Raw genomic sequence first — 21,969 nt, 5'->3', positions numbered from 1 at the left:
TATTTTCTCAGTAGAAGAACTGGGAAATTTGCTTATCATTCCTGTTACTCAAATGTAAGTTTGATTACATTTAATTAAGTCCTATTTTACTAGGATGCAAGCTATCTAATTTAAAAATCGGTAAATGTCATTTTCTTCACACATATATTAAAGCAAGGACTTAATTTATAGCGAGTTTAAAGCCCTTTCTGAAACTCAGAAGCATACACAAGTACGTGAAGGTCCATGCATGAACGGAGAATATCATCTCCCTCTAAGGCACCACATTTTGGTTAGGCGTACATGAAAAAAGATTATTCAAGGGTTCTAAAACCAAACTCAGGTGATTAAGTTACAAACTTAACAGGTAGTTCTTATTGTCAGTCAACTTTAGAGTTTGTTTTACTCTATGGGCACAACAGAATCATGGAAAAAATCTGTTACTTGCCTCCAGAATTAAGCCACACTGCTTTGCTATTACTGTGCTGAGCATGGTGAAGAAACTAACAGAGTTTGACGAGCAGCACACTGAGTTTCTGTGCGGTTTAATGCAGTCAGATAACCGCACCTCTAATTGAATATCTCTCATAATTTCTCCTAAAATAACCCCAAAACTTACAATGGTTCTCTTAGGACATTCAATATTGAGATGCCATCTTTTCAACTCACCTCTACACTGAGATTAAGAAAAATCCTTCTGCTTTTAAGAAAAAAAGAGACATCTATAAATGGAAAATTATTTACTAATGCTAGCTGACACAAGTTGGAATGAGAAACAGTGTAACAGTAGAATTTCTGTATTCAGTCACAAATTGTCATGATCTGTGAACAGTTTTCTTCCAGCAGAATGAGATAGGTAACACTTCACATTCACAAAATACTAGTTTATTCTTTAGCTTTCAAACTTACACAATGCCAAGAAAGCGTGCTTTGAGGCCATGAGAACAAGTACCCTTCGCAGGATATCTTTGTTAATGATGTAGTTCTTTATGTGATAAGTATGATGTTCTACGCAGAAAGTTAGCAATTCCAGTATTAATGCCAAGAGTTGGGCTGTCTGAAAATCATCTGTAATAAAAACAAACCCAAAATAATTAAACATATCTAGGATATTGCCTTCAGAAGCTAACTTCAAATATCCAACTGCAGTCTGGTAAACATTTCCAAGTTCTTGTATATTCCCAAAGATAGTTTAGGGAACATGTTGCAGGGTATGTTTAGTCTTTAAATTTGAAATTGAATAATCTTGTTATGAACTGAGTATCTTCTATTTTTACAGATATGGCAGGAAACCCTACTAAACTATAGAAACAATTACATTTTGTCTGTCTAAACTCAGCGTTTGAAGGTTCAGAGAGTACAGAACTTAACACTAACACAAGCAGTCAGGCTTATTTAATAAAATCTCATTATGATTTCCACATGTCTATATCATGAAGTATTGCCCTATATGCAGTGTCTTGATGAAGTTTGTACCAAAAATGTGATCTATTATGCCTTTTAACAAAAGTACTATGCAAGAAATATCTCAGGCTCTTTTAACACTTCTAGGACATAATCATATCAGCATATACAAAACATAACTCAAATCCTGCTTTAAGTAGACAAATAATACATTCAATACACAATAGATTTAATCTTTTTTTAGAAGGCAGTGCTACCTTTTTAAAAATACTGCCAGATTGTTGACCATTAAAGAACACAAGTATTTTAAATAGTAAAAATCTCACTTCCAATCTATCTGGAAGCCAGTTGAGATAAAATAGATTAATTTAATCAATCCCTTGGAAATCTATACAATAAATTAAAAAGTTTAGAAAACATTTATGTATCATTTACATACAGAGAATCACAGAATGATCAGGGTTGGAAGGGACCTCTGGAGATCATCTAGTCCAACCCCCGGCCAGAGCAGGGTCACCTACAACAGGTTGCACAGGACGGCGTCCAGGCGGGTTTGGAATGTCTCCAGAGTGGGAGACTCCCCCACCTCTCTGGGCAGCCTGTGCCAGTGCTCCACTACCCTCAAGGTAAAGAAGTTCCTCCTCATGTTAAGATGGACCCTCCTATGTTCAAGCTTGTGCCCGTTACCCCTCGTCTTATCGCTGGGCACCACAGAAAAAAGACTGCTCCTATCGCCCTGGCATCTTCCCTTTGAGTATTTGTAAGCGTTAATAAGATCCCCTCCTTTTACATCCATTTTGAATCTGTTATATTATTAATAAACAAAGAGTACTGCTGCTAGTAGGCAGCAAGAACAGTTACTTCATCACTGATCTGTGCTATCTTAGTCTCGTGTAGAACCAATACCCTCAAATTCAGCACAGTATCGTGACACAGACCTTCTCAGGGGCAATTTTGCATCCTCTCTAGTAATACCTGACCTTAAAAAAATATTTACACGTTTACAAGTCTATATCACTGAACAGCCCCATGAGTTACTAAAAATTATACAAATATTTTAATTTTTGCTGAAGGAAAATCTGCAGCAAATGATCCTAAATCAGATCTCTCTGCTGAATTTTATACTTATAAATTATTCACATGACTAAATCATGAATCTACATCTTACTCTGAACTATGTATCATAGCCTCAGATTCTCTTTACGACAGAAAATGCCCTTTGACAGTTGTTTTAAACATTATTTTAAACATTGACATGCAACAGCCTTGATGTGCCAGAGTGGCATTACCTTTGCTAGGCTTGTCCTCTGTAGTATTGGCCAATAATGGGGCTGTCAGAACATGCATACAATGTTTGTAGAAGAAACCCAAGAACTCTGTCTTTTCGGTTTTCTAAAGAATGAAAAAAAAAAAAAAAGTATATGTAACACATATCACCAAATACTTTAAAAAAAAAAAAGTAATTTGATTTGAAGGTATTTACTTACATTGGCAGTGGCAAGCATATTTTCTGGATCAACCAAAGTACGAAGCAAACCCATGAGTAGCACTGCCCCTCCAAGTTCTGGGTCTGTGTCACAAATCATGTGTTCTATAATGAGGTTAATGAGTAATATATCCTAACGGGAAAAAAAAGAAAAGCAAAAATCAATTTTAATGCTACTCCTTTGCCCCAAATCTGAAATTACCTTCTAAAAGGTTTACCGCCTGGTTAAAAATGGTGCTCTATCAAAATTTTGTAAAGTGTAAACAGCTACCAAAGAAAACCCCCCAAACTTAACAGAAACAAACTTTACATGCCAATGACACATTCTGGTCAGTGGTTCAACAGTAAAAAGGCAAGCAGTGAAGAAGAGTCTTTCAAAGCAACTAAACATGGTTCTGAATTTAACAATCTAATTTAGAATTTAGTCTAAACTGAAACGCCAAAACACAAAATGTACAGACGCAGATACTTAACAGTCTCAAAATTCAACTGATTTCTGGAAGCATTTTTAGAGTAGAGAAGTTTTAATTTGTATCCTTCTTTAGAATACATCCCAAGAGCTTTATTTCCACAAACATACAACAGTAAATTTTATAATGCTATCGAACTTGAGATTATTTCCACCTAAAAATAACCCCAACGTATATTCACAGAAAACAAGAATAACACGTAAAAGTAGAAAATAGTATTTACATTTAGGAATCCCTACACTAAAGTTGCAAGCAGCTGGAACTACCAGTGATGTTCCCCCTCCCAGCTGCCCCTTTCTTCCAGTACAGAAGTAGCAGTACCAGCAGCTTCCTGTTCTCTGGCATGTTTTTAGCAGATACAAGAAAAAAACATTAACTACCTCCTCTACGGAAAAGGCAGCACAATGTTTTTCTCCACTGAATACCACTTTGAATTACCTTTCTTACTACTAGTTGTGCACTTAGCATTTTGTATTTATCAGCTACAGAGGATCTCTGGGAAATGAAAACCTCTGTCAAAAAAGTGTTCTTAAACACTCAGGACCATAATTGCACTTTCAATCTGTGTGATAATAAAGTGAACACAGGTTTCTTACAAGTAAATTAAAAACACATGTACGTGCCAAGATCAAGACTGAAACTTGTATCTCACATTTTAAGGAGGTCATCATTCAAAAACATTTTGTTTTGCTTGCATGACAGCTGATGTTAACCAAAATGGATGTGAACCAAAATGGTGGTTTATGGTAACCCGTTTTACTTCACACACAACGGAAGAGGAATATGTAAGCAGGCAAACACACATCTCACCAGGACTTTTAAAAATATGGTAATTCAGTATCCTGTAACCATCACAACTATATTCCTTACTTCTTCAGAATTAGGGCTTATGTCATTAATTGAGTCGTAAATTTAAAAGAGTAACTACAAAAAAAAATACACACGGTTCTGGAGGCCCTCTACTTACATCGTCATTCTGCTGCGCTTCCTGCATGACAAACTCTCGTACCATGGATGGGTTGTATTCAACCAAATATGAGAATATATCAGTGGCTGCGCTTCGTACTTGTGCATCATCCATACCCTGGAAAAAACAAACAAAACCATTTATATTTCCTTAAAAGAAAAGGCTTAAATGGAATGAAAACCAGAAAGCACATAGCTTTTAATTCCTACTTAAACATCATACCTAACTATTACTAAAACTGTATTCTAAAACTGAATTCTAACCTCTTCTTTGTACATTTGAACAACTGCTGGGCAAAATAAATTTTATGGTTTCCATGCCCTTTGGTCTATTTCCCTATTTTCTTACTTAACTGTACATCAAGAAGCACGCAAAGATAGGAAAGTGAATGAGAAGACAAATAAGTAAGAATGCCAGGACACTTACCAATGTCATACTGTAACTGCTTTTAAAGTTTTACAAAATTATTTTAAATGTTCTGAATCTCAAGCTAAGACAAGACAAATGAAGCAAACAATTCAGAAAATCATCTGACTGAAGTTTGTGTTGCTTACTTTTTAAAAAAACCTCTCTGGGGATATTATCACAAATAAAATTGAACTGACTTACCAATATGACTTCTAGTGCTGGCAGTATGCCCATATTTGACAAGGTTTTGAAAAATGCATCTCTGTTTTGAGGTTGCAGTGTTTGAGAGAATGCACAAAACTCTTTCAGAAAATTTACCTGCAAAACAGGAATAATACACTAGTTAGTAATTAAAAAAAAGATGCACAAATCACTTCGTAGTAACTGTCCCTTTCATGTATATTTTACAGATTTCTTACCAATTCCTGTCTTTTCTCCTCATCTGTGGCTTCATCTGTTAGTTGTGCAAACAAATCTGTCAGAAATTTTTCATCTTCCTACAAAGGCAAAACAATACCATTTGTTTATTTGACAATATCAAAAGACATGCAGTATAATCTAAAGTTCTTCTAAACCATGCCTCCTGCAATTTAAGAGAACACATGCTTGTGTACTGTAATCATACCAGTATCAACTTTCTAATTCAATTTTCAAACAAATTAGTCTGAACCTTGCTTTTGAGCTTTTATCATGTTCAACACCACTCCACCCCCCACCACTTCATTCTCAGTTACGATGTATCTTGTATTGGACACCTTTTGGGTGTCCTTTCTCTATTTTCTACTGCCATTCTCATCATTTTGTCTATGACTGCTTCTCTAACTTCCTTCCCCCTTGTCACATGCCCATTCCCCTAAACCACACAACAGTACCCTTGCTTCAGCTGCTTACATGTATTTATAAACATGATCTCCCACTCAGCCCTACACACACACATGTATCTTTGGAATGTTATGAGATCTTTGCAGCAGAACTAAAGCAAGGACATGACGAAGGGAGAGCTGCCTAACAGCAGGAACTAGGTGAGATTCTTTCCCCCAGTGCTGTGAGAAGGAAGAATTCTAGAAACCAAATCAAAATAACTGTTCCTATTACGTACAGCATTTACGGGGCATGCTGGCTGGCAGCAATCAAAAACCATTCCATTATTTTTCATGGTGCGGTACCTTGGCAAAACTACAAACAGCAGCCAACACATTACAGACGTATTTAGACTGAAAGAAGCAGCAATACTTAGCTTCCCATAACCGTCACGGTCCTAGTAACTAGAAGATTATTAAAACAGAAGTAAACCTGCCCTCATCCTTTCCCCAATATTATACAGTAATAAGACAGCACTTGCTTGAAAAAGACACCTGTGCATCAGATATGAACACATTTTTTCAAAAAGCCGACAGAGCGTTGTTTCTTGTGAAGTCAGTAACACCACGTGCAACAACCCTCCATCCCAAACCACAGTGCTAGAAACCCAGGTTGCCTTGCTTATGTTTACACAGCATAATGCAGAATCATGAAAGTACTTCAGATACAGCCACATAAACTTCCTAATATTGCTAATTATCTAGGTACCTCATCCAGACTCACCTTGCCACCTTGCTGACAAAATGCGTACCTCAGTTCCTCCAGCACACCGTGCTAATGCAGCTGTAACGCTGTCGCACCCCAATCCAGGATCTCTACTTGGCACTGCATAACACAGCTAAACCCAAAATAGTCTGGCATGGCTGCTGCCCTGGAAGGCATTTCACCACACTGTAAGGTAAACCCTATATTTAGGATCTGCCACTGCCACATGTTTCCTCTTGTTTGATGCTGTGCTGTGCTTCTAACTTGACCCCACAGTCAAGTGATACTGAAGAAGAATGATTTCTGGACACAATTTCAGGTACTATTTCTGTGACTACTTCAAAATCAAAACAGAAGGAGATAGGAAAGGCCTCATTTGAAGTTTAACAAAATTCACTCTGGAGGATCAAGCGCTGGAAATGTAAAGTTTGACTGTTAGATTTCAACAGTCAAAAATGTTGAAAAGAACTATTCGGGTCTTTGATTTCAAGAAACGTAACTTAAGCTGTGATGAAAGAATACAAGGATGTTTGACTACCTGCTATCCAGCTGTTATATGGCTCGGTAAGTTCTAATATTTAACTTGTTAGACATTAAAGGTAACATAAGCAACCCACAGTAGAGTGACATACTTGTTTACTGAAATAGAAACACCACAAAACCAAAAAATAAAACATAAAACCAGCTCTTTTGAAGAACATGCATGTTATTCACCATGATTAGCAGTGCATTTAAGAAAAGACTAAGTAATTTGCTTTCATTTCTCTTTTTGCAATTTTGATTAACATGTAAAACTAATCTCATCTATCAAAACTACTGAGAAGATGCACACTTATCCCCAGCTGGAAAGCGTAACCCCGATTTCCATTCTCACTGTGAAATGAACTTTTCACCTTCTTCATAATACCTGACAGTACGTGCAAGTCTCAGTGAGTGCACATCTCAGAATGATCATTGGGAAAAAAATAATGGAAATTTCAGCATTTAACTATATCAGAGCCATTATTAGTGTGCTTCTGCATAAAAAAGGGTACACAATATCACCCAAAGTATAAATCTGTATTTTTTTTAAAGTCAAAATGTGGAAGGAGAGGCAGAGACCCTACGCTGCTGCTGACAGGTGGGTCTCATTTATGACCCAGGGCCGAGCCCCAGAGACAGAGGTGGCCCGGGACACTGCACCTCCAGCACCACAGGGCAGAGCAGGGGAAGGTGCGGACAGGACCCCAGCCCAGCGCTCTCACCAGATCCTTGCCCGGTGCAAGACGTGGCCATCCGCAGTGGAGGCCAACCCACTCACCCTCTTACTGGGCTTGCAAACATTTGGGACTTGTAGAGGGGACTTCCGAACACTGGGAAGGGATGAAGACTTCATTGCTGACACTTAATGTTTCAGGAAGAATTTGCAGAAGTTCAGTATGTAACCATTTTTCATCCTTCCATATACATACTATAATACAGTATTTTACAATTCTGTATTAAATATAGTATTAAAGCATTTCCCACACCATCTCCTCTCCCAAACTCCATTAAATACACGGTATTTTTAAATTAATAGGATTATCTGAAATCTCTAGGCCTCAGAACAACTGTGATCTATTTAAAATCAGATGAATTAAGATGGACTCAAGTGATTTGAAACATCCCACCCTTACATGGCTAATATTCAGTAAATAGCAGTTATTAAAAAAAAATAAAAGCAGCCTATTACTAACTTTGCTGTTATGTCTTAGCCCTGAAACGCGTCTAGGCGCTACCTCATTCCAGATGCTTAATGAAAGGCAAACAGGTTGTTATTAACGGGAAAAATCCCAACCCTCTCACATTTATAGAAAAATTGTGACTGCAACATTAAACATTCTAAATACAGGACTCTCTCTCTCAAGCTGTAAAATTACTGACAAGGGCAGCATATCTAAAGATACATTCCTGAACAACACCACCAGAATCTATGGAAACGTACAGTCTGAGAACAGCCTTCATATACTTTAGTCACAAAGCACCAACACTGAATGCTACAATGACACAAGCTTAAGTGTTTCTGTTTTTTTTTTCCAACTTGCAAAAAACCCCTAAAATATGTCTGTGAAGCGAACACAGTGCAAATGCATAATACTTTGCAGTAGCTGGCCTCTTCATGCAGACAAGTATCAAAATGCATACGGATGTATCTTAGGAGCTTGGAAGGTCACAAATGTCTTCCAAGAAAATAAAACTGCCAACAATAGTTTAAAGGGTAATTGTAGAACCTAGCAATTTTCCCCATGCACAGAAATTATTAAATGTGCAATACTTGAACTATGCATATACCAAACACAAGTTATTAATTTAAGCTTTTGCAAGATCTAAGTAGATGCTCCAAGAATTTAACACCTTTCAAAGTTCTACTCGCTCAATCATTTCTGACTTTAAAAACAAGAAAACCCACAAAGTACGAGCACAAAAAAAGACACTATTTACATTTGTGATTAAACTTTCAAAGCAGTCTTTCTCCTCCCAAAAGGCACTTAAAAAAAGCATTCTTCAAAAGCAGGCTTCTCAAATAGAATTAACTTCCAGTTATCAATACTCCATGTCTGCGATTACAGATGAATGACAAAAAACATCCCTTTCTCAAAAAAACATCCAAGAAACTCAATGACACCTACACTGGAAAAGAAGTATACTTTCCACCCTGGTTTCCACCTCCATATTAATTTTTGGCAGAAATAGTATTTCAGCCCAGAAAATGAAAGTTTTTTCACAAAATGTTACCAGCAAAGAGAGAATCACAGCTTCAAACATACATTCCTTCCTGCTACCCCACTGGAAGATTTCTGAGTTCAAAATGTTTCAGTCTCCTTTATCTCAGCCTCCTTCCCACGCATGCCTTCAGTCGCTATCAATAAACTATTTCCACTTGAGACAACACGCTGAAACAGCAGCGGGATCCACCTAATCACAACTGGAGTTTCTGTACTACATTGAAAAATCATTTTCTACAATGAAGAAATTAATCTCAGAAATCATTAATGTCCATCACTTGCAAACTTCTTTCACTAAGTCATTTCCCCCAGAAGCGCCATTCTTTTTTCAAGGTAAATTTTGCTGAAAGTACATCTCCAGAGTTATTCCTGAGCCAACTACTGCAAAATAGCAGACCGGTAGGAGACGTTCCCATCCTAATACATTTGGGCAAAACTACCAACATGCACTGACACAATTCTTCCTCTGAAACAACTACCGATAATAACGTTTACATCCACGGGGTCCTGATAAGAATAAGTAACTATCGGTAAAACCACTTTTAAAATTAAAAAAAGCCTATTGTTATATATAAATCCAGTAAAATATGCAGATGTACCTAAATGCCTACAATTTTTTAGTTATTAAAAAGGGAGATAGGGACTATCCGTAATGTGATTTCTGTATTTAAAAAAGCTGATTTACCAGTACAGTAATGCCATGCGATCACTGTTGTACTAGGTACATACATTGTTTTAACATATATCCAATTTTCCCCTTCCACGCTCACTTTCCTGTAAAGACCCTGAAGTCCAAACGCATATACTCAAAAGTAATCCTAACAATATTCTGTATTCTGGAAGATAAAAACACCGCAGGATCTTGCTGGCAAAAAGAACACGCCAATGAGAAAGGGGGGAGAGAACGGAAGGAAACAGTGTTTGCTCACTCTATGGCGCAGTTTTGCAAGTTTTCGGTTTTTAAGAACTAGTTAATAAAACAAAGGGAAAGAACTGGTGGCCTCCAGTGTGAACATTAGTATATATTTTTTAAATTGCAAAAGAGCGTCATATAAAGTAAGAAACACCACTTACCTGTCCCACCCCCACTCTCAAAACTTGGCGAACTCCATGTTTCAGCAAGGTTTCTTGGTGGCTATGACATCTCAAGACTAGAACAGGCTGGACCCCAAGCAGTAAGAGCATATTAGGAGGGGCTGGAATTGGAAAAAAACGTTATATACCTCTTTCGTATCTTACGTACAGCAATCATAAAACCTGTAATTGAGCAGGTTTCCACAGCAGTTAATTCCGTAGCCTGGAAATACTGGTATCATGGGTTTACTATCCATCATGACAAGCAGTAGCTAGTTGAGTGAGATCTTGATATAGTTACTTAAAATGACAGATCTTAGACAATTAAATCACAAATAAACTAACCTCCATTTCTCAGAAACGCCCATCAGTGTAAGCATTTTTTTAAAGATTATGGGAAAGCTAACCTTAGTGAAGAAGGAGGGAGGAATACAGTTCATAATCCTAAGTGCCAAAGGTGACCCATTCTCTATTTTTGGTTTTACCACAGAATGGGCAAGAGTTATTTAGCTCCCTATTTGCCTAGAAAGCAAAATCATGGAAGCAGGTATCTTCTATGACTACAGAATTTATCTCTTTTTTTTTTTTTTAAAGACATCCAAAATGTCTCCTAGTAAAGCCAGAATTCTTAAGAAACAACATATTCTTATTTACAGAATTCACTAGTTATAATTGAAAAACTGCCCTTAAATGTCAGTGACCTTTAATGACCTTAACTGTTCCATGTTGACACCAAATACCTTAAATAATTGACACAGTGGTAATTTTGAGTAGTCACCCAGCCTATAAAAAAGTGCAAGGCACAATCTGCACAGAGCCACGTACAAATTTCCAGCCACTTTTCTGTAACTAAGGTATGGCTGAGTCAATTTGAGATGAGGGTATTGCGAAGTGCCACTTCAGTCAATACAGAGCATGACATCAAAAGGGTTCTTTAGAGCTCATCTTTTTTTTTTTTTTATGGTGGAGGTAACAGTTTTTCTTCCGTCCTTTCCAGACACAGAGAGAGAAAAGAACAGAATATAAAACAGCTCAGTTGCACACGCAATAGTTGGAGTATGTCACAGAATACCGGCTGCTCAGGGAGTTTACTTTTAAATTGAGAAGTAAAATTTCCTAAAAAAATAGCTGTTTGGTCACACCCTCAATGGTCCAGCAGAGACAATCTAAAGTCAACAGAAAAAGGATTAACAACCTCTATTATGCATCAGCTCACTAAGATCTTGAGACTTATCCGTGGCTCACAAAAAACTACCATGAAGCATCCCAGAAACTCTCCAATTAATAATGACTTACAAAAGAAACAGCTTCTTAAGCATACAGATAAGGTTAGTGAGCACCAGGATCTCATAAGATCTAAAATAATGAATGCCAGGAACTCCAATTACAGACAACTTTAAATCTTTCATGAAATAACACACACCCTCTCACCAAAGTATTGTGATACACCCAGCTACAGAAATGCATGTTAAACCATACACTAATGGAAGAAAGACCTTAAGAATTAGTTACAGAAGTGAAATCAACAAAAGCAGTCTTTAAATTTTGTTCTGAGAACATTATTTATTCTGCTGAATGAAATGAGAAGGAACATACACATTTTATACATGGACTGTGGGAATGACCAATGGAGAACGAAACTTTAAGGGGCAGAGATTACAGAAAAGTGCAACCTGGCATACTGCTCTATAAATAAATGAATAAACAAATGCCAGGTAAGTAGGTTTAAACCTTGGTTTAGAGCTACACTGTGAGAAGTTGAAAAATCAATCAATCAATCAAAGCCTTTCAATCTCTTAAAAATGCAATTGGCATGCAATTTGTGATAGCCTCCTTTAATTTCCCTCAAAACCAAGAGCTGACCATCAATGTCAAATGATTTCCAACAGATTCTTATTTTATTTATAAACTTATTTATAAAGTCAGGGAGTTCCCCCTCAATGCTATAAAACTGCACTGTGAAAGGACTAGGAAACGCAATACAGCATAGGGTATATTTTCTTCCTTGTGCGCTACCACTCTTGGCTCCTCAAAGCTGTAGAAAGCACTATAACAATTTGAAATATTTAGCTAACTTTGAAAGTTACGCAATGCTAATTCTTCTGGCTCCACTGCACAGGGAGTATACTTTATTCTCAACCATAGACAACAGCAACAGAAGTGAAGATAAGGTTCAGAAACCTGCAGTCACAAAACACATCAAAATCAGATCTGAGCCTCTATTTCAACTGTAAATTGCAACTAACAAGTTTTGCAACCACACTAAACCTTGATATTCCAACCCAAGCTTACCCTACATATATTAGCCTAACACAGATTGTATGAGACAGAAAAAAGTAAACTAATCAACCACAAAACCTCCCTCAAGTTACCTTGGCATCTCTGGCACCCGATTTTGCAGGATCAGGTCCCCTTTTTCCTTGCTCAGTTTCCTTTTCAAAGATCAAGATCCCTTTCAGAAACATCCACTGACACCAAGACTCCTGAGTAATTCTTCCCCTCCTCCTCCTCAAGCCAAAATGTATCATGTAAAGTGTTGCTTTTAGCAACCCTTGCAAAGAAGTCAAGATATTTCAGACACTAGTCATACTGGATGCTTGAGTTGAGACATCTTAACTGAACATTTTTCAGCACTCTCTCTCAGTCAGGCTTGTAAGCTCTCTCAAACTGGCCCCTCCAAATTGATTAAGGCCCTCTGACTGATTCAGGTACACATTTGTGACTTTGTTTATCAAGGACGCACATACAGACATGAAGAACTTGGTTCAGTTGCGCCTAAGCTGGGGTCTGGTATTACTGAAGATGCCCCGGGTGTTCCACCAGGCTGCAGTGGCTGTTTCACTAAGTGATGGTCTGTCCCCAGGGCACATGCCTCAGCTGCCTCGTCTTGCACATCTGGCTGCTTATCAAATACTCCATGTGTGGACATGATGGATTAATGCTCTGAGAGAGTGGATTAAATACTATCAGTATTCTGACCAACTGAGTGTGGTGGATGAAAAGTCAGGATGTCTAGTTTTGACAATGATTTGCCATATGAGCTTGCAAAAGGCGTTATCACTCTACTTTGTTGTATTTTCCATGAAATTAAACAGGGTACGTTCTGAGATTCAAATGAAGATAAATACAATTAAGGTAGCCAGTAGCATCTAGCACTTCGTCCATTTCTCCAGATCAGACAGCCCCTACAAAGACAGTGGCTATTCATTTACTAAACATTAGGACAATTAAGACAATGATAATCATCTTCCACAAACCAAAATAAATGTGCTGTAACACTTGCTGAGTCAGCTGAAAGCTTTAGGAAGCTCCCACCACAGAGACGCGCCACCTATTTCTACACAGTTCAGAAACTCCATGGGTTGGTGCAGAATCCTTAAGACATGTAGGTAAGATATCTAAAGCACCACATAATCTCTTTACATTTGCAGTAAGACATACGTCATGAAAAATCGGTAATTCCAAGCAGTATTATTCAGGGACTTATAAGACAAACCAAGAAAACATTGAAGCACCCAGGGCAATGATATGTTTTGAACCTGTAGTTTCCAAACAACTAATTTAATTTACTTCAAAATTAGAAACAGTTATATCCTGGTATGTCATTATATTTGTGAAATTTAGGTGAAGTAATTTGATTTTTTTTTGTCTTGGTAACATGACAAAAACTATCCTTAACTGTAGTGCCTAAAAAGTCCCAGAATACAGAAAAAAAACCCTAAAAATACCAAACCTTCAAAATGCAAACAGTACTATTAATTCCAAACAACCTCATTCAGGATTCTACATATGTTTGCTCCATTTAAATCAGTTACAGAGAATCTAGTCCAAAATCTGAAATTTAAGAACAAATCAGCTCAGTACTCAGCCTTTTATGTCATACTTCAAAACCACTTTCAGAATCACAGAAGGTTCCACTGAAGCACCTCAATCTTTCCAAGAAAAATTATCCAACTTTCTCTGCCCAAGCGCAAATAAACTGGGAAATTCTGAAACTTACCTGTAACATACCAACTATTTCCACTTTATTAAAAAAGATGAAAGAATGAAGTGTTGATAGCATATTTTCCTCAAAAACTGAGGGAGTGGGTAGGACCATATCTTGAATATACTGTACTCTGTATGTCTGATGTATTTTTTGCTTCAGCTCTGGATCGGATATAGGAATCACCTCTTTAAATTTTGCTGTTTTAGTCAGAAATTCCCTGTGTTTCCGTGACTGTGATAAAGACGGATCATATTCTAGGCATCCAATTACGTCCATTATACATTCCTCGGAAAACATGACTTCAAAAAGTGCAGTTCTGTTCAAAAGGAAAATTCCCTTGATAATTTCATATAAGTGGTGTAGTCCTTCAATGTTCTCCAAGTCTTCGCACACATGAAAAATTTCTAAGAGCTTCTTAATATAGCCCTCATTTTCCAGTGCTAGTGCGAGTTTTTCACGACGTAATGGTGAAGGCAGTGAAGATGCCACAAGTTCTGCAATTTCTTCTAGTCGACTTAATTCACAAGATGGCAATTCTAGACCTGGTGATGACATATCATCAAAACGTTCTTCCTCAGATTCATCGACAAGGTCCTGAGTAATATCGACAGAAGGGTCTTTGCCTTGAACCTACAAAATAAGATGTGTTCGGAAAAGTGGAGTTTAATGTTTACTGCTACTTGAACACTTTTTTAAAAATATCATTTCAAATGCCCCACACTTTTTCTTTGTATGGCCAAAATAGAAGTGCAAATCAAAGTCTGTCATTGAGTACAGCTGGACTGCAATATAAGAGATAATGAAAAGACTTCTTCAAACAGAAGGCTTTACAAAATTATTTCTACATTAGATATTTAATTCCATTTATTTTCTATAAAAAGAGGAAGAATAAAGAAAGAAGCTACATTTCTGAGTACTTCAAATAAAAAAGGAAATTCATAATTACTAGTATGGATGACAACTTTTTCATAGACTACTGAACTAAGCTATTTGTTTCCAGTCTTTATACTCTGCAGACAGATCTTCAAATGCAAACCAGTACTACATTATTGCAGCAATAGCTTTAAACATTTATCTATAGGCTATTTAACTGTTCTTGATGCTTTTCAAAGCTTCTGCTACCTCAAACAGAGAAGAGGGTCCAGTCTTGTTAATTTAATTGGTGTTTTCAGTTCTGGAGAGCTGCAAGTCAGTATCTGTTACCGTGCACTTTCTAAATACTCAACAGAGCCACAGAATGCCCTCTTAAGAACAGAAAACCCCAAACCAACGTTAACAAAAGAGTAGTGGCAATCTGGAGCTGTCAGAAAAACAATGCACTGGACCTGCAAAAATCTCTCTAGAGATAAAATGAGGAAGCTACGGAAAGTATGAATAAGTGAAAAAAATAGAGACAGATGCTTGGGCACCACAGCATTTCAGCTTTAATGACATCTTAATTGCAGTATCTGCTTGGAGTCTGATGTGTCAAATCCGTAAAGGCACTGCTGTGTAGAATGGTATAAGGTACTGTTCTTTTTAATCTGGAAAATTGGAAAAAAAAATCTGGGAGAAATGATTCTTCATGGATAACAGCAAGCCTACATTTGCTGCACAAAATCCAGAATGCAGTGAAAACCCACATACCGTTCTGCTTACGCATCAGCAACTACTTCCAGCATAAGTGGTATCAAAGTTTTTCTTTTAGAAGAAGCTTTAATGACTGAGGAATCTTAAGATCTTTAAAGCACGCTAGACACAAATACAATAGCATGGCCTCAAAACAGGATGTAAAGACACTGGTTTCTTACAAAAATATTAGATCTTTACATAAGGCTGAGGAAATTCGGCTTCTTATCTGGGTATTTCCCAAGAACACAATTTCCCCTTTCCCCCATTTTGTTTCTGTCCCCAACTTTTGGTCCTTTGATTGCCAAGGTTCCTGGAAATATTTCTGTACTTATTTACATAAGTTTCGGTACTTATTTACATAAGTTGAAACTGTTAAACTGTTGAAAAGACTAATTGCTAAAAAAAGGAATGATCTATACACATGCAATTATGAAAACAGATTTCTTTTGCCTTATTTCTGAAATCAGTGAGAACAAACTCCAAAAGACAGAGTGGAGAGTGCTAGATGTTTGTTAAGAACAGAAAGAGAGAGCATATAGAGAATTAGACAAATTTAGAGAAATTCCACCTAACATAGTATAGAAATTGAGAAAAGTTGTAATGCTTGGAATGGAAGAAAAAACTAAACAAGAACTGACAAATTGCACTAACATCAGTGAATATATTGACTAAATTCTTTTAGGTATTGGTTAATAGCTAATACTTGACCAAATGTTATCCAGAAACAATACTGATTCAGTGACATATAGTCATCCAGTTGTAGTGGTAAAACATGAAGAGTTAATTAGCACATATTAAAATGTATACATGCTAGATATAAATTGTTTGATTTCTTTAAACTGGAAGAATTATAGCTTTAAGGTGACAATACAGGGATAGAGCTATCTTCTACTTCAACTATCAGAGCAGTCTTTCATACCCTGACAGTCAACAGAAGCATACTGTCACATTTACATGGAAAAAAGTTCTGTTGAGAAATTCAATATTCCCCTCACCTGAAACAAATACTCCAAATATACTTTAAGTTCATATGAAATTTCTGGAAAAAGGAAAAAGTTTCCAAACTCAAAAATGCAAAATCTGGGGTAGGTGACTACAACAATAGTTTTTACTTTATATCTACTATGCTCAGATTCACCTCTTCAAACAGTCTAAAAAGTTTGAACACACATACACACACACATTAAGATGACTTAGGTTGTCTCAATCACATTTATCAAACTTACCTGACATATTTTTTCCCATATTTCATCACATCCTGCTTTTTCTTGAAAGCTAAGTGCCAAATCATAATTTTCAGCTTCAGACCACACAATCAAGGTATCCTTTAAAAAGAGGAAGAGTCTGTTCAGGCAACGTATTTCAGATTTTACAAACCTGAATAGTGCTTAAAGAGCAAAATTTTAAGATAAAAACACCTTGACACCTAATTATGACAGGACAGTATTACAACACAAATGAAATCATCACACTTTGTAAGATTTTTATACGTTCTGAGATTCTTAGGATTAAAAACATTTCTGCATAAATCAGAATGACAAAGTTCCAGAAAGATACCGGAAGTTTTAGTTCTTAATTCACATGACTGTAATATTGTAAATTTCAAAGAGGCTGATCTAGAAAAAGTACTTCTACCTCAATGCATGCTCTGATAAAATACGGTAACAAAAGCAACGGGTTTGGGGTGGTTTTTTTTTTTAAATCTGTTTTAATTGGACCACATAAAACTGCACGTATTTTGTAGGATCAAAGTTACAATCTTTTTTTTTTTTTCATTTTGGTAGGCCCCAGAAGACACGCTGCTAATGCACAGAACAGCTGCTTAAAAAGCAGCCCCAAGATGCCTACAAACTTTAAACAAGAACCGAAACTTGAATATGCAACCAGTTAACTGCCTAAGAGTTTGTACACCTATTACACTGAACCACACACACCATTTTTACTCATTCCAAACTGTAATTCTGAAAGGATGTTTGGCCCTAGGTTTCTAGAAGTTAATTGAAACCGTGCTTAGCTATGTTTACTACCCAGACGCTTAAGCTCTCATCTACTTACTAGAATAGTTCAAGAGTTTACCAGAGCCCTCATATTGCATGCAAAAACAATATATGGAAGCGGAAGCTGATGCTGCAAACAGCAATATCACACACTGATAAGGTATTTGATGCAGTAGCTTACAGACAGTCTGCCAAATAACTGTTAGAATAAAAAAAAACCCAAAACAAACCACGATAAGATAAGAAAATATAATCTGCATTATTTACATATTGATTCAGGTTTTATTTTAAAAGTCTTTTGTCTTCCTATAACAGCTAGCTGCAATATAGCCACATTAAATATATATAGCCCCATGAAACTGCATTATCTCAGTTAAGTGCTAAAACATGCATTTACTCACTAGGACAAGAGACATGAGAAGTTTTCTACTTCTATTTCAATAAGAACCATTAAACACAGTATTTTTGCTTCATTAAGTATAGATTTTGCTTAAAGGAATTACTTTTAAGTATTTGCAAAAGCACTGTAAGTGCTGTAAGACATTCATGAAGCTTAAGACAGTTTATTAATTGGGCTTAATTTATTTCAAATATTAAATATATTTATATCAAATATTAAACACCAAGGATAAGGAGAAATCTTACATTTAGATTTTGGTATGCATTTACTAGAAAACTCCTTAAACTAAACTATACTCTAAATAGCACGACCCTCCATGAGGATTCGGTCAAGCAATGCAATATAATCAATTTGCCATTACCAGAGCAGCTATCCTGCTTCAGAGGCGCTAATGGCTTTACCTTGCAAATGGCAAATAGTTTACCTTTTCCTTTTCCAAAGGGTTGAGGAAGAGGTGGTACACAGAAGAAAGGGATTTAGGAAGACCACCTCCAAAATACAAAAGGAAGAAGAAAGTCACAATTAATAATTTATTCTCTACAAGACAGGTCACGGTGCAAATACTCTGGTAATAACAGATTGACAGCACCTCGTACTGCTGACTCCTGTAGCCTAAGAAAAACAACAGCTTACAAAAATTTAGGAAGGGAGGTCCAAAAGAAAAAAAGGGGCTTTTCTTTTTTACAAATAGTATGTACCTTACTACGGTATTCATTGTATGTATCAGGTTCAAAATCTAATACATTAATCTCTGCAATTAGTATTTTTACAGCAGTAATTTTCAAGGCCACTGTCTCATCAGCTTCCCACTGAGTAGCACTTACTTCATTTAAAAAAACCCAACCCTAACACTAAATCTTAAGTAGACCCTAGCAGATTTCCAACATTCCTATCTAATTATATTCCATTTAAGTGGAAGTGGTTAGATTTCTAAACAAGCCATTTCCAGAAGAAGATCAAAACGTATTTTCTTCTCTATAACGAGACTAACAAATAGGGAAATAATTGAAAGAATAAAAATAAGGACAGTATTATTTACATTAACTGCAGTAAGCTGAATACACAAAAGTTTTAAGTCTTGAATAAAATACAGCACTGGACTAAGACAAGTCAGTCTGTCTTTTTTGTCTGGGGAGAGGAGGGACGGAAGGAGGAAGGCAGGCAGAGAAAAATGAAAGGGAAGACACAAAGGTAAAGCTGCTTTTGAAAACTATAGTCACGGATGTACAGAAGTGTATTTGGCCATGGCATAGCAATTGTTCTTGTTAAACAAGACCATCTACTATCATACATGGAAGTTCAGATAGTATTCTTTCATTTCTACTTGCTCTGATACTTTTTTTAATTGTTTCTTCTTTGGAAAGCAAAATAAGAAACGGCTGAAAAATTATTTGAGCAGCAAAACAAAGATCTTCAAGTTTGGTTTATTAATATTAGAAAAGTGTTTTCCAACTGGCAACATTAACAATTTCAAATTATTAGTTATCTGTTGTCTAATCACACAAGGATTTCATATTATAGATTAACATCAGTGCCTCAACGGAAATCTATCAATTGCTACTCTCCAGATCTTTAGTAAGAGAACATTTGTTTGTACATCCTTTCTTGCCTCAAAGAGCTTTTCTAAAGAGAACATGAAACAAAGCAAGAAAAGCACACTTCACTCTGTTGCATAATACACAGTTCAGTCAAAGTTTAAATTCACTGTTAAATGCAGACAGTTATTAATGTAATTTCATTTTCTTAATCCCACAAAGCTTATAATCATCACAAAGAAGAGCAGTACAAGACTCTAGATGTAGTTAAAGATAAAAAACATGAATAAAAGTCTAGTTTCTGCTTGTTTTATTTAAAGGACTCCTTTTATGTGTTTGATCTTAAACCTCCTCAGTGTAATGTGAATCCACTAACTACTCTCAGCTATGGAATAGGACTATTTGCTGCTTTCAAATGCCAAGCATTACTTTTTGCAACTCCAAAAACCAACTGAAATTTCTTAACGCTGCTTCCTCCATTCCAAGAGAAAACGTGAGTGTGAATAAATATGTTTAGTAATAGGAGCTACTGGTTAAAGACGTAAGGAGACAAGTCCTGCTCATCACCCCTCTATGAGCAAAAAATCTTCAATCTTATACGATGCATAAAAGCAGTTCTGGTTCCGTTTGATCAAATACATCCTTTTTTTTTTGCACTACACACAAAATATTAGCCTCCACACATGGAACTGGATGGGATGACTAAAATAAACATTGAAAATTTGTTCTTATCTAGCTTGTTGTTAAACACAAACTGTGAAACTGCAGTATTAAATCATAGCTAAGTTGGGTGATATTTTATCATTGAAAGCTTTTACACTGAATGCCCTGCAAGAATCCCAGCATTCTAGCTCCTCACATTTTGTAAGATGCATTAGAGTTCTTGGCAAGATCTTTTTAAAATAGGATGTTAATCAGAAAACTACTTAAGTAGAGATCATGCTCTTATTTAGTGTTTGAGAAGCATTTGCTGCTTCTCCAAAAAAAAATTTTGACAAGTGTCATCACTATCCTTAGCCCATACAAAATCTGACGTTTCCCTAAGACTGTTTACATAAATTTGTCTTTTTTTAATATTATCATTCATTATGACTGCTCTAATATAATCAGGAATTCTTAATTTTAAGCAAAAATTCTGAGCACAGCCTCTTTTTAGAAGACCTATGTATTTAACGTTCCCATAAAGAGTTATTTATCATTTCTACCAACGGAGGTTAACTTTTTGCACTCTTATCCTTCTAAAGATACAGCCTAAAGCAAAACTTCTTCAGACTAGTAGGGCATTTCTCTGCTGCTTTTCTCATTGTTGGCTGCATCAAGCTCACGTGGAGCAATTTCTGGTTAGTCAGAGGTCTTCAGGGAAACACTACTGTCTGCTACAGCTTTATTTGAGACTTTACTCCTAAGAGGCTAACCTTCAAAAATACTACTGCAATAGCTTAAGCCAGCAAGCAGCGGCAACTGTACTTATCACAGACTCACAGAATTTTCAGAGTTGGAAGGGACCTCTAGAGATCATCTAGTCCAACTCCCCTGCTAAAGCAGGATTGCCTAGAGCACATTACTCAGGACTGCATCCAGGCGGGTTTTGAAAATCTTTGAAAAAGGAGACTCCACCCCCTCCCTGGGCAGCCTGTGCCACTGCTCTGTCACCCCAACTGTAAAGAAGTTTTTCCGTGTGTTGGAACGGAACTTCCTATGTTCCAACTTGCGCCCATTGCCCCTCGTCCTGTCACTGGGAACCACTGAGTGTGGCTCCATCCTCCTTCAACCCACCCTTTAGATATTTATAAGCAATAATAAGGTCTCCCCTCAGCCTTCTCTTCTCCAGGCTAAAGAGTCCCAGCTCTCTCAGCCTTTCCTCATAAGGGAGATGCTCCAGTCCCTCAATCATCTTGGTTGCCCTTCGCTGGACTCTCTCCAGCAGTTCCCTGTCCCTCTTGAACTGGGGAGCCCAAAACTGGACACAGTATTCCAGTTGTGGCCTCACCAGTGCCGAGTAGAGGGGGAGAATGACCTCCCTCGACCTACAGGACAAACTCTTCCCTGTGCAGCCCAGGATTCCATTGGCCTTTTTGGCAGTAAGGGCACACTGCTGGCTCATTGACAATTTACTATCTACCAGGACCCCCAAATCCTTCTCCTAGATGTCCTAGTCCTTAGATGGACAGGACTTAGTACCTACCATATGATTGCTCCTCACTTTTTGAAATGATTTCCAAAAGGCTTACTTTCCTTAACAGAAATGCTGTCGAATACACACTATCAGTCTCAAGCTTTTGCCAAAACACTCACCAGAAGTCATGCTTTTACTAGACATTAAATCAGTTTGATTTAGTT

At 36.9% G+C, this 21,969-nt stretch overlaps 1 protein-coding gene across 2 annotated transcripts in view; it reads right to left on the bottom strand.

Annotated features, from left to right (window-relative positions):
- SMEK1 (SMEK homolog 1, suppressor of mek1 (Dictyostelium)) overlaps nucleotides 1–21,969 on the bottom strand; it is a 45,446-nt gene that overhangs the window by 9,089 nt on the left and 14,388 nt on the right. Inside the window, exons 3-10 of one of the 2 annotated variants that reach the window (XM_009895063.1) lie at nucleotides 16,924–17,022; nucleotides 14,099–14,716; nucleotides 5,134–5,211; nucleotides 4,916–5,032; nucleotides 4,307–4,423; nucleotides 2,871–3,002; nucleotides 2,673–2,775; nucleotides 889–1,047 (exon numbers count right to left, since the gene is read on the bottom strand). In XM_009895063.1, the coding sequence (XP_009893365.1) occupies nucleotides 889–1,047; nucleotides 2,673–2,775; nucleotides 2,871–3,002; nucleotides 4,307–4,423; nucleotides 4,916–5,032; nucleotides 5,134–5,211; nucleotides 14,099–14,716; nucleotides 16,924–17,022 (1,423 nt within the window). Of the gene's footprint in view, nucleotides 1–888; nucleotides 1,048–2,672; nucleotides 2,776–2,870; nucleotides 3,003–4,267; nucleotides 4,424–4,915; nucleotides 5,033–5,133; nucleotides 5,212–14,098; nucleotides 14,717–16,923; nucleotides 17,023–21,969 lie in introns of both variants that reach the window. The other variant, XM_009895064.1, reaches the window with a different exon arrangement.

Source organism: Charadrius vociferus, unplaced genomic scaffold (assembly GCF_000708025.1).
Source record: "Charadrius vociferus isolate BGI_N301 unplaced genomic scaffold, ASM70802v2 scaffold431, whole genome shotgun sequence".
Lineage (NCBI taxonomy): Eukaryota > Metazoa > Chordata > Aves > Charadriiformes > Charadriidae > Charadrius > Charadrius vociferus.
The sequence above is the reverse complement of the archived record's forward strand: the minus strand, read 5'-3'. Positions and strand labels throughout refer to the sequence as shown.